Below are 13,543 nucleotides of genomic sequence, written 5' to 3'. Positions count from 1 at the left end.
TAGCCCTGAATATATACATAAAAAAAAAAAGTACTCCTATGTTTTATTCTACTACTTGAGTGAGGTTTTAATGTCCCAATCTTTAACCTATCAGGCATCTTTTTTTTTTTTATGAGTTGGAACTCTAACTTTGTGTTTAATATTTATTACTATTATTTTTTACAGTTTATGTATGTATGTATGTATGTATGTATGTATTTACTTTTAAGTAATCTCTATACCCAATGTGGGGCTTGAACTCACAACCCCAAGAGCAAGTGTTGCATGCTCTACTGACTGAGCCAGCCAGGTACCCCTATTATGATTGTTTTTTACAGATGGAAGTTAAAGTTGTCCTTTTCCTACGTATTTGAAATAACATCTTTATCATAGATTAAATTATTATTTTTTTAAAGATTTTATTTATTAATTTGACAGAGAGAGACAGCCAGCAAGAGAGGGAACACAAGCAGGGGGAGTGGGAGAGGAAGAAGCAGGCTTCCAGTGCAGGAGCCTGATGTGGGGCTTGATCCCAGAACACCAGGATCACGCCCTGAGCCGAAGGCAGACGTTTAATGACTGAGCCACCCAGGCGCCCTGGTCTGTTTTCTTTATTGTTTCTCCCTGCCCCCCAAAATTTGAAAAATGTGTAACTTTTAAATATTAATCTTCATTTTTTTTGCTTTTAAATAAATACCCTTAAGCCTATATAACTGCAGAGTCACTTCTCTCAGAAACCAAGAGAGCAAGCAGACAAAAAATAGAGATATTGAAGATCTAAAAATACAACTAATGCATTTGATATATTAGGTAGAATGGAATTCCACACCCAAGAGAGAATTCTTATTCTTTTTGAGCCCAGGAAGAACATTTGCATTGACCATAAAAGGAGCTGTAATAAATTTCACAGAATCAATTAATTATGGGTCATGTCATCTGATCATAATGCACAAAATTATAAATTAATAACAAAAGTGAGGCTTAAAAGCACATGCCTTTTGCAATTTTGCTCACTCCGCTCTTGCCTCAGATCTCTCCCACCTGCCCTTCCCTCCTGGATTGGTAGATGACTCTGGGAAACTTGAAATTCTCACTCTACACAGCATTTCAGGTTCTCCAGGTCTCCTCAAAAACTCAGCTCCTAGGCCAACTTTCTTCATCTGGAAGTCCTCCAGGTACCTAGCAGAAACAAATGGGTCATCTTCTGACTTACTAGGTTCTGCCCTCCTAAGAAGTTTTTAATGGCAACTTCACATACAACCACCATCTATTAGCTTTCATCCCCATCTCCATGAAAAACGAATGAGTAAGCTACAAATACTGTGACAATTCCCCTTTTCTCTCTCCCTTCCCCACCTACATTTTGGTCATATTTTACACTTTTTGTTCATTTCTGAAACCAACAAATATTATTGAGCACCTAAGACATGGCAGGCACTGTGGAGGAAGCCAAGGATAGAGATGAATTTTACAATGTGGTCCCTGCTCTCATGGACCTTACGGTCAAGCAAGGAGAGAGACATGAAAGCAAATAGCCAGCCAAACCAGTATAGCATCACCCTTGGGGACAGTAATGAGAGCCTACGGTAAGGAGATTCTGCCCAGCTAGGGAAGCCAGGCAAGGCTGGACTGACAGAGGGATGCTGGAATGATACCCACAGAGGAGAAGGAGCTACCTTGGCAAAGAGGAGAGGAGAGTTTGCCAGGCAGAAGAAACAGCAGGTGCAAAGGCCCGGTGACAGAAGGGAGCAAGGTAAAATACAAGAGACTGGAAGGAGGACAGCTTGACTAGACCACCATGAGGCAAGGAGAGGCTGTAGAGGTGGGTCATTTGGGTCTTGCTGGCCAGGCTGAGGATGGTTGCCCTTATTCTAAAAGCAATGAGAAACCATTACAATTCTGTTTTATTTTTAATTTGTTATTAAATATAACACAAATTCTGAAAATCAAATAAAGCATGTGTTCCCTTTAATGAACTACCAAGTGAACATCACAGATAGGAGGAGACTAATGAAACATGATGACCAAATACAGTGGTAGATCCTGGATTGGAACCTGGGACAGAAAAAAATTATATTAATGGAAAAATTGGTGAAATCGGAGTAAAGTTTGTAGCCTAGTTAGTGATATTGTTGGTTTCTATTGGTTTCTTAGTTTGGACTAATGTATTTGTAGAATGTTAACATTAACAGAAGTCAGGTGAAGGTGTACGGGAACTCTCTGTACTATCTTTGCAACTTTTATGTAAAGTCTGATATTATTCCAAAATTTAAGCCATCAGCAGCCCAGACTGAATTGAAGGCTTATTATCACACTCCAGCCTTCTCTGTTCCATTTGGTTTCCTCCTTCTTTCCCATATTCTTCTATGACTCCAGACAGGCCGCCTGGTGCCCACATTCAGATTTCTACTATCTAGTCTGTCCTCTCTAGCCACGAGGAGCTAGGAATGAAACCTAGACATTTCTCCAGCAGGAGATCAAGATGGTCAGAGGCTTCATTCCTGCTTGGCCACTCTCAAGCTATAGGACCTTGAGCAAAACTCTTCCTCGCCTTGTTTTTAGTCATCTGCAAAATAAGCAAACTGTTCTCATTCATGTACCACCTTCATGATTTTTAATTGCCTTAGTCCTGGAATCATTTCTCAAAGGAGTCTGGTTCTTTTGCATGAAGAATGATACTTAGAAACCATGATCTTGGTGGTAGATGTGCTCATTGCTATTGGTATGTTCACTAATTTTTTAAAAAAGATTTCATTTATTTATTTTTGAGAGAGAGAGATTGAGATCGAGCAGGAGAAGGAGCAGAAGGAGAGAGACAAGGAGACTCCATGCTGAGCACAGAGCCCAATGCAGGGCTCTATCTCGCAACCCCGAGATCATGACCTGAACCAAAACCAAGAGCCAGATGCTTAAATGACTGAGCCACCCAGGCACTCCATGTTTACTTATATTTTAAAATGTATTTTTCTTGTTTCTAGGTTCCTCTTCTAGCTCTTTTTTCCCCTTGTAATGTTCTTTTTGAAAAAAAAAAAAACTGGATTGTTTATCCTGTGGTTTCCCACAGCCCAGTTTTTGCTGATTGTATCTTTGAGTTGTTCACATTTTTCTCAGTCCATATAGTTTCTGTAAAGAGGCTTGATCAGATTCTGGTTAGATTTTTTGGACAAGACTGCTTCATAGTTGGTGGTGCATTCTTTTATTAGGAGGCAATAATTCCTGGTTACCTCTTTTGGTGTAATTCAGCAGCCATTGCTAATCACTGCCCAGATCTATTTATTCATTAGGGGCTGGGCATGGTGATACTCCAATTCAATCATTTCTTCTTCATTCGTTTGCTGGAACACTTCTATAAAGAGAGTCTTCTCATTTACTATTTTGTTACCTAGTGTTACAGTTCTTATAGAAGGGGCAGGGTTCTTTCCCTTTATTTAGCAGTTTTCAAAATAAAGCAACATCTGTCACCCCATTGATCACCAGGGTTGATTTGTCTAATCTGGCCAGCTAGGTGGGTGTCCCCTTCCTCCCAGACCACTCCATGTGTGTGCCTCCTGAAGCCGTGCACTTGGTCACTTGGTAGAACAGGATGACCTTCCCTGACAGAGGAGGACCATTTCTGTCAAGGGTATGTGAGTAGTGGTGCTAGAACCTCCAGACAAATTTTCTTCGCATCTTCTAATGATGAGCAATTTAACTCTAAAAATCATTATGAAATCATGGATTTAAATATTTAATGTATTTCAATCCATTGATTATTATCCTTGGCCATGCTCTATTTGTTGCACCTTTGGCCAGTGGAAGCTTCTCAAGTTGACTTCTGGTCCTTTCTGACAATCCTGGTAGTCTTTGATGGCTTGCTTCTAATACGGAATCTGGGAAGCAGGCAAGAGGCAGATGCCCTCTGCAGCCTCTAGGTTTGGTGAGAGCGCCTCCGCTTAGGCCCACTTTTGAAGAGGAAACTCTGTACCTTCTGGTTAGAGGCTTGAGAGGTTCCAAAATGACTGGTGTCCTTTATGAGAACAGAAGATTAGGGCACAGACAACACACAGACCAAGGCACAGCCATGTGAGAATGCAGCAAGAAAATGGCCATCTGGATGCCAAGGAGAGAGGCCTCAGAAGAAACTAACTTGTCAGCAGCACCTTGATCTTAGACTTGTACCCTCCAGAACTGTGAGAAAGTAAGTTTGTGTGGTTTAAACCACCCGGTCTGTGGCATTTTGTTATGGCAGCCTTAGCAAATTCATATGAACTTGTTGAGTTTGAAGCATCTCTAGATGTTGCTTGGCAGCTGTGAGTGTGGATCTGGGGTTCAGGAAAGAGGACTGGGCTGGAAGTAGACATGCGGGAGTTGGGAACACATACAGGGTGGATAGAGGTGAGTAGAGGTGAGTCTCCAGGGAGAGTCTGAAGAGTGAAAAGCGATGAGGGCTGAGAAATAGACCAATGTTAAGAAAGGGGGAAGAGAAGCCCTTGAAGGAGACCCAGAGGTAGTAGGTTGAGGGAGAGGCAGTAGCAAAAGCATGGAAGAATGGAGCTTGGGGCAGACACTGGGGTTGAGGGAGTTTGGAGAAGGTAGTGGCTAACTACTGAATGCCAAAGAGAGGTCAAGTGAGATAAGGACTGAGGGAGGGCCTTGGGATTTTGCAATTAGGAATGGGTGGGAGCACGGAGAGCCCGGCTGCCGTGATTTGGGGTGTGAATGGAGAAGTGAGGGGATAGAGACGAGGAGGGTAAATCATCTTTGGGAAACCTGATGGAAAGGAGAACATGGCATAGGCTGATAGAAGAAGTTTGGTATGTTCTCTGTTTTTCTTGGGAGGGACTTGAGCATATTTATATGAGGAACAGAAGAAGCCAATGGATGAGATATACTGAAATGAAGGAGGAGATGGAAACTGGACTGCCCTAAGGCAAAGAGAGGGAAATTCAGCACATAGAAACACCTCTTCCTCTGAAATGGGAGAAATATAGGTGGTGATTGGTTTGTAGGTTTGGGGTAGGAATCTGGAAATGAATATTCATGTACAACTTTTTATGTGGATGCCTGTTTTCATTTCTCTTGGGTGTATATGTGTATATTTCTACTCTGATGAAATTGCTGGGTCATACGGTAACTCCTATATTTAACTATTTGAGGAACCACCAAACTGTTCTGCAAAGCAGCTGCACCTTTTTACATTCCCACCAGCAATGTATGAGGGCTCCATGTCTCCACATCCTGACAACACTTGTTATTATCTGTCTTTTTTGTTATATCCATTCTAGTGGGTATGAAGTGGTGTCTCATTGTGGTTTTGATTTACATTTCCTAATGGTTAATGTTTTTGGTTTCTTTTCATGTGTATATTGGCCATTTGTCCATCTTCTTTAGGGAATATCTATTCAAATTATTTGCCTTTTTTTTTAAGTTGGGTTATCTTTCTATTGTTGAATTGTGAGACTTCTTTATTCCAGATACTAGTCTCTTATCAGATGTATGATTTGCAAATATTTTCTCCCATCCTGCCTGACAATGCAGGGCTTGATCTCAAGACCCTGAGACCATGACCTGAGCTGAAGGCAGACACTTAACCAAACGAGTGAGTCGCCCAGGTGCCCAAGACAAAGTGTTATTCTTAACACAGAAAGCATTAATATAAATTAATAGGAAATTAAGACTTCAAAGAAAAATGAACATAGAAGATAGACAATTCAGGGAATAGACAACTCAGTAAAAGGAAATATAAATGACTAAGAACTGAAAAAATGTTCAATCTCATTGGCAATCAGAGAAATGCAAGAGAAACAAGGATATAAAAGCTTTTGCTTTTGGCAAAGATTTCGAAGGTGATAATACTCATTACTGCTTGTGTGTGTTGAGATAGCTCTTCTATTAACCCTATGAGGTGACTTCCATTATTAGGCTCATTTTATAGATGTGGAAACTGAGATTCAGTGGGGTTTAGTGATTTTCCTAAGCTTACAATGCTGGAGAGTGGGGGCATTAGAATCTGAACTTGGGTCGTGTGACTCTGTTATGGTGAGGGACCTAGAAAACAGAAGCAGGAAAGGGGAGGTGAAGAACAGGGAATGTAGCCTGAAGAGCCAGACAAAGATTTTTGAAGTACCTATGTGGAAGGGCGAATGGGCTTTTACGTATTGCAGAGAGAAGCAACAAGTGGAAATTATACAAAGGAGCACTTTTTTTATAGCAAGACCTATCTTTAACAGACTAGAGAGGCCCAGACTAGAGAGGCCCACGGGCACACCCAGCGCTAGGGAGGCAGAGGAAGCCAGAGGGTCCTCTGACTAACCCTCATGACAGGCTGCAGGGTTGGGGGTGTTGGTGGTCTCATTTTTTTAAGGAGGAAACACACCTCTAGGTGGTCAAGACTTAAGTGTTTCACAGTTTCTGCTCTTTTCTCAACCACAAGTAGTTAAAAGACCCACCCATTCCTCCTCGGGCCAAGGGACCTGCAGGGAGCCCTGCCTGGCTTCACTGCCCTCCTATGGCTGCAATCCCAGGCCAGCAGGAAGCCTGAGCTTGCCAAACTGCGTGGGTCAGGGCAGGAGGAAGGAGAGCGGGAGTAGCCCATCTGAGTTCTCTTTTGCCCTTTCCTGCAGCCTTGCTACTCCATGGGGGAGGTGGGGGGAGGGGGGAGGAGGCAGCGGCCTAGCCTAGTCTCATTAGAGAACTAGGAAGCAGGTCAAATGGAACAATTAACGAAGGGTGACTAATAAATGTTAGTTGCAGTTTGGTAAAGATGTCTTCATTTGCAAAGCCCTTGGGGAATCCATTCTTAGAGTTGGGGCTTCATCCTGAGTGCAACCCTGGTTAAGTCTGTTAACACTTTTTATACCTCAATTTCTTCATCTGTGAAGTGGGTATGACAACATTTCCTGCTTTATCAGCCCCAAATGATGTAGTGCCTATACCACCAACAAGCTAGGACGACAGCAGAGTGCCACAGGCAGTAGTCACTCAGGCTTGAGTTCAAGTCCATTCTCTGCGATTTTCCAGTTAGAAACTTGGAGAATATTATCCAAGCGCTCTCGGCTTTAGTTTCTTCATCAGTGAAAGTGAGGGTAGAAATAGCACTTGCCTTAAATGGTTGTCTTTAGGGGTAAATGAGGTAATACATGTAAACGGTAGAATCAGGACTCCAAAGCCCACTCCAAAACTACATTACAGTTGCCTCACAGCCATAATGCATACAAATCAACAGCAGAGTCTAGAGAAAAGATTCAGTAGAAAGACAACAAGTTAACAGTGTTTATTTCTGGATGGTGAGGTTATGATCTATTTGTTTTTCCTTCTTTGTATCTCTTTATATTTTCCAAGTTACTTTTATAATCAAAAGCTGTGTATGAGATTCAGATGCCTTGAGATCATTTGTGGTGATCTCCACTGCATTAAAACCTTTGACAATATTTTGTCACACAATCTTCTCAGCAACTCTTGAAGTAGGCATCATTATCCCCATTTTCCAGATGAGGAAATGAGGCTGATAGAGGTTAGAGAGCTGGTTTAATCTTCAGGTCTTATTGCTGCTAAGTGGCAGGCAGCCAAGATCCATAGGCAGATCTGGCTGTCTCAAAGATGGGTGCTGTGCACAGGCCTGTTAGACCATGGGGCTCAGTGCCCAGGACCCCTCCACCCCAGTCTTCAGAAAGCAGGGGCAAGGTGGCAGGCTGTCAGCATTGGGCCTGTGGTGGGTGTGTGCCCACCAATCCCCAGTGACTGATGTACTGGTTCCCCCCACCCATATTCTGCTGGAGGACCTGGCCTGCAGAGTTGGGATTTTTCCTCCTCTCACTGCACAGGAAGTCAAGGGGGTACTGCAGAATCTTCCCAAGAAGAAACACAGGTTTCCACCATAAAGGTATCCAACAGAGGAACTAAAAATAATAGGATAACCACACAAGATTGAGGGAGGGAAGTGGGTGTGAAACACACCATCTATCATAGCAGGAAGGCAATAGATAATGGCCGTCCTGCAAAATCCATCTATGTAAGCATTTTAGGTAGAGAGATGGAGGTACCTACCAGTTTTGAAAACACCAATAACCATAAGTGGGTTTTCTTTGGATCCAGGGGTGAGAGGGAGGGTTTTGCTTTTCATCAAAAGTGCGTCTGTTCTATTTGATTTTTTTTTTAGCTGTGTTATATTTTATTTAAAAATTATGATTTTAAAAGTACAGGCTGTGGGGTCATCTGTGTGGAAACACATCCCACCTTTGCCAATTATGGATCTTGGGCAGTTTAGCCTCACTAAGCTGCAATTTAATCTTCTGGAAAACAGGAATAAAAACCACACTCACCCAGAGGGTTGCTCCAAGGATAAAATGAGGTAATGTATATAAAGTACATGGACCAGCACTGGCCGAAATTCAGCATCTATAATTACTAACCATTGCTATCATTATTAATAACAAACCAAGGGTTCAAATAAGACCCTGTGCTTTGCGCACAGGCACATAGTAGGCACTTAATGGGTGGAAGTAATTGTTTAAAACCCTCTCCAGAGCCTGTAATTTCCGCCCACCGGTGACGCAGGAGCCCCAGTTTAAATATTGATGTGGTAACTTATTTATTCATCACTCGACTCTCGGCCGCAGTGTCCGCTGAGGGCGAGTCCAGCCGTCAGGCCTCCCGGGGCGCGGTCTCGCCGCATCAGTGGGACCCTGAAGCGCGTGGAGGTTGGAAGCGGCGGCAGCTCACCAGCTTCCAGCTCGCTGATGCGGGCCTGTCACGTGCCGGAGCGGGAATCAGTTCTGGTTTCGTGCAGCATCTTCCCGGGCAGGGGTGGGCTGGAGGACGGAGAGCGCGGTTAGAGATCATGGGGGCAGCGGAGTCCCTCCCCACACCCACTTGCCGGCGCCAAGGGGATGGCCATCCCAGGAGGGGCGGGCCGGGGCAGTTTAGGGCAGGGCTTTCGGAGCAGGGACATCTCCAAGAAAGATTTGGGATTGGCCAGGAGACGCGGAGCGGGCTTTTCATACCGGGCGGAGGGTGCGGAGCTCCCGCAAGCGAGGCGGGGTTCCGCGGGCGCCCCAGCCCGGGGCGGGGCCAACAAGGGAGTCCCGCCCACCCCTCTGCGGAGGCCGCACGCCCCACCCCGTGGTCCGGGTCGCCCTCTCCAGCTCCAGGCCGGTGTGCGGAGGCCAGTGCCGGGGCGCGACAGCTAGGGCCCCCCCCGCACGGCGGAGAGGCGGCTGCCGGCTCGGCCCAGCCCAGCCCGCGGCTGCGGCTGCCCAGTGGCGACGGCGGCGGCGCTCGGAGCCGGCTTCTGACCGCCCTCCGCCGCTGCCCGGCTCCTCTCACGGTCCCCGTGTCTGTGCCCACTTCTGCTGGCCTCGTCCGCCGCCGCCTCCTCCGTCATGGCCCTGGTGCGGGGCGCCGAGCCCGCGGCGGAGCCCTCCCGCTGGCTACCCACGCATGTCCAGGTGACTGTGCTGCGGGCCCGAGGGCTGCGGGGCAAGAGCTCAGGAGCCGGCAGCACTAGGACGCGTACACGGTGATCCAGGTGGGCCGCGAGAAGTACAGCACGTCGGTGGTGGAGAAGACGCAGGGCTGCCCGGAGTGGCGCGAGGAGTGCTCTTTCGAGCTGCCGCCCGGTGCCCTGGACGGGCTGCTACGGGCGCAGGAGGCCGATGCGGGCCCGGCTCCCTGGGCCGCGGGCTCCGCCGCCGCCTGCGAGCTGGTGCTCACCACCATGCACCGCTCACTCATCGGTGTCGACAAGTTCCTGGGCCAGGCCACGGTGGCGCTGGACGAGGTCTTCGGCGCAGGCCGCGCCCAGCATACGCAGTGAGTGAGGGGCGCGAGGGGCGCGGAAACGGTTAAAGGAGAGCTCGCTGGGCGGGGCTGGCCGGGGAGCCGGACCCTGAACGTCGGCCCCGGGGCAGTGCGCCCTTTGCCGAGAGCTCAAGGGCGTAAACCGACCAGTTGCTCTTTTGCATTTTGGGTCCCCTTCTGATCCCCTTCCTTGCGACGGTCTGTGCTTGGTTGCTGGTGTGTCCTTGCGAAGCCTAGGGGGAGGTATGATTGGTGGCCTAGCCGTAGGAGCAGATTGCCAAGTAAAGTTAGTCCAGAGGCCCTTGGACTGTGGGAACCTCAAGAAGGAAAATTTTGGAGCCATTCTTAGGGCCTCCGGGCCTGTCTCCCTTTCCTGGAAGGGGAGGGGCACTGCAGCCGCCTGCCCCAAGTCAGGCCCGCAGGGGAGTGGAGAGGCGCTGCCTCGCCCTGTGGGGGAGGAGGGTGCAGTGTTCTACTTGAGGGCGAGATTGACCGGAGATGCCCCACCAAATCTGGAGACTGCAGAGGGCATCTGCTTCTTGCCTGGTATTTGGATGCCCTCTGCCACCTAGAGACAGATGCCTCTGGAACCCTGCCCCTCTGTGTCCCTATTCTGAAAGCAGGAGAGCCTCCTGCTAAACTAAAGGAAGGAAACCCTTCAGTCAGCCTTCAAATGTCCTGCCTGTCCTGCTTGAGGTGAAGGCAGCGTCATGGTTAATGCACAGCAGGAGATCATCTCCAGGCCACTTCCACCTAGAAGGGCCTGTGCGTTTTTTAATCATTTATCTTGGCAGTGTTTAACCTTCCCGGTGTTAAGATCAAGGCTTCAGACTTGGAGCCCCATTTCCTGTTTGGACTTGGGCAGGATCTGGAAGCCAGTCCCCAGGGTTGACCACCTGCTGTGGATCATTTCAGGGGTTAACTAAGGTGACACCTCCCCTGGACCCAATGGGGATGGGGACAGGGGTGTGCTCTAGGTGGGGACAGATGCTGAAAAGGTGGAATGCCATCTGAGTAAATATAGGAAGGCTTGTTGGAGGAGAAGGATGAGTCTGGTATAGACCCATATGAGAGCAGAATTTGGTTAGAAAGGATCTGACCTTGAACATTTTTCAAAACGTGTGTAGGAAAGGGCCTCCGTGGCTCTGCGGCCTGGAGTGGGAAGCTGGTTAGCATAGGGCAGGTTCCAGGCAGGGCTGTGACCTGGCTCCATCTCCCCCTCCCCTGGACTTCTCCTTTCCTTTTCTCATGACTTGCTGTTTGGTTGCTGGGTGTGGAGTCATGCGGTATAGTTTGGCCCTTGTTTTGTTTTTTTTCCTCCCCTTTTCTGTCCTCTCCTTCCTTTCTTGCTGAGGGAGGCCAAGGGGCTGGGGGTGGGGCAGAAAGCTCTCCTCTGGGTCTCTTAGCCCTTTCTTTTCCCCGAAGAGGTCCCTGTCTCCAAGTTCATTCCACCCCTTTCTTTCCTAGTCCTTCAGTCTCCACCTCTCAGCTAATCTGACCAGACTGGTAGATGACACCCCTGGTGGCTGGGGGTGGGAGAAGACAGAAAGTCTCTAGGCTTGTGGAGAAAGGCCTCTGTGAAGTCAGTGGCTTAGGGTGGGGGAGCTTTTGATTTTTTACAGTTTCTGCCCTTGCTTTCTTCTTGGCCTTTGGAGCTTCCTTAGCTGAACTGTCTGTGCTTGTAGGCCCAGGTGGGCCTGCTTTCAGTCAAGGACAGTCCCTCTTAGAGAATTTGACTTGCCACCCCTTGCTCTGAATGGGAGCCTTGATTTACTTTATAGGAGTCATCTTTCCCACCAGGATCCGACCCACTGCTTTTCCTCTGTTGCGTTGACCTGGGTTATTTACAGAACCTGGAGAGGGCAGTAGAGGAGAGGGGCACTCCTGGTGGGCAGGGGAAAAGTCTGTGAAATCTGCCTGCTCTTCCAGTACACTGGACCTAACAACGTACCTACTGACAGAGGATGAGGGCTGCTGCTCCCACTCGGGTCCCCACCTCCTAGCTCTGATTTTAATGGCCACTCCTGGTGACATTTCCTGGGAACACCCTGGCATGAGCTACTAAGATAGTGAGTCTGCACATTCCCCAGTGGAGAGAGGCAAGATGGGGAGGACCAGGGTGTACGCTCCTCAACTTTGGGTAATGGTAGAAAAGAACAGTATCTACTCTAATGCCAGGAGCCAGCTGTGGTGGTCTCAGGGAAGACTGATGGCAGCCCTATGTCACCAAGACAGAACCTGAGTGGCGAAGGTCAGCCTCACGTTTATGAGGAGGGAACTGTGGAGTTGAAAGAAATAGATTCTGGTCTCAAACTTGCCACCTTGTGGTGAGTCAAGTAAATTCTTGGTGCCTTAGTTTTCTCCTCTATAAAATGGGGCTACTGTTACAAGATTGATGTAGGTCTGAAATGAGAATGCAATTAAAGCACCTAGGCGTGGCGGCTGGTCAGGGAACAGCAGTGATAGTGGAGGGAGGTTTTGGTAACAGTGTCTGGTAGCTCTGGTCTGGAAGATGTTTCCTGCCCTTGAAGAGCCTCTCATGTGATGGGGGAAACAATGCAGAACTTAGAGCCTGAATCTGGGAAAGCCCCAGGACTGTGGGTGGCAAAGTACACATGGAGTAGGAGAGCTCCTGATGGAATAGGCTGGCCCTTTGCAGGCCTCCATTCTCTTTGCTGCTAGAGGTTTGAGAACTGGGGCTGGGCTTGAGAGGCCTCGGCAGTGCTCAAGCCAGGCTTGAGTCAGCTTGCAGCCCTCCCGAGCAGCCTGGGCTGGTGCTGCCCCTGCCCTCTTGGGAAGGCAGGACTGCCCAGTGTCTCAGAATGTGGAGATGGCTTTCATTCCCAGTTCTGTGACTTATTAGCAGGCAAGTTACTTAACCTGTTTCCTCATTTCTACAAAGGTCACAGTAATAATTATGGAATTGTAAGATGAAATAAGACCGTGTCTATAAAGGCCTTAGTATAGTTCCAGACCTAGAGCAAGCCTTCAGAGTGTGGGTGTTGTGGCTACTCTGACGACTCTGCTTTGTGTGGTGATGGTGGTGGGGTGGATGGTGGTGGCGCCTCAGCAGCCCCTGATGCTCCTTCGTTAAGTGGTGCTTTTTGAGGTGAGGGATTTCACCAGAGGCTTCCAAATAACAGGAGGAAATTCTGAACACAAAATTTAACATAATACATGAGGAACTGATTATAACCCTCTCTCCTCAGTTAAGCCATACATGGATCATCATGGGTCTGAAAATCCCAAGATGCTTCTCCACTATTTCCTTTCCGGTTTTTATCTCCAGTACCCTTGGTGGGTACTATGTGTGGAAGGGGTGTTATGTGTGGAGTAAGAGAGTCCCTGCTGTAAAGAACCCCATCCTGGGCCTGTCAGATTGATGGTTAGAGCCTGGCCCCTTGGGAAGCCTGAGTCTGGGCTTAATTTGTGTCGGGACCAGTTTGTCTTTTTTCATCCCAAAGAATAAAACCACTGGGCAGGCTGCTAACTGTAGCACCCTGAGAGGCTTTGTTGGCCCTGGTCAGACCTGCGCCATTGATTTTATGGAGGGCTTCCAGGAGGCCTGTGGCCCAGGACGACCGAGGTTGGAGACTATAGTCTCCTGCCTGACTGATCACAGTGGCCTGAGATCCCCTCGAGGGGGGTGGGTTTGAGGGCACTGGGAGAGGCACCTGAGGGAAAATGCAGCCTGCTGGCCTAAGGTTGGGATGGTTTTTGAGGGCTTCCCTTCATCTTTCAGCCTCCAGGCGGCCTGTACCTTTCTGTGCATGTGACCCCACACCCT

At 48.0% G+C, this 13,543-nt stretch overlaps 1 protein-coding gene across 1 annotated transcript in view; it reads left to right on the top strand.

The window, feature by feature from the left end:
• The first annotated feature begins 9,165 nt into the window (after positions 1-9,165).
• The window catches only part of RAB11FIP5 (RAB11 family interacting protein 5), a 36,714-nt gene continuing 32,336 nt past the window's right edge, over positions 9,166-13,543 (top strand). The window contains 2 exon segments of the mRNA XM_034659351.1: positions 9,166-9,459; positions 9,462-9,768. Coding sequence (XP_034515242.1) covers positions 9,339-9,459; positions 9,462-9,768 — 428 coding nt within the window. The 5' untranslated portion in view covers positions 9,166-9,338.

Source organism: Ailuropoda melanoleuca, chromosome 4 (assembly GCF_002007445.2).
Source record: "Ailuropoda melanoleuca isolate Jingjing chromosome 4, ASM200744v2, whole genome shotgun sequence".
Lineage (NCBI taxonomy): Eukaryota > Metazoa > Chordata > Mammalia > Carnivora > Ursidae > Ailuropoda > Ailuropoda melanoleuca.
This window is presented reverse-complemented; position numbering and strand designations above follow the sequence as displayed.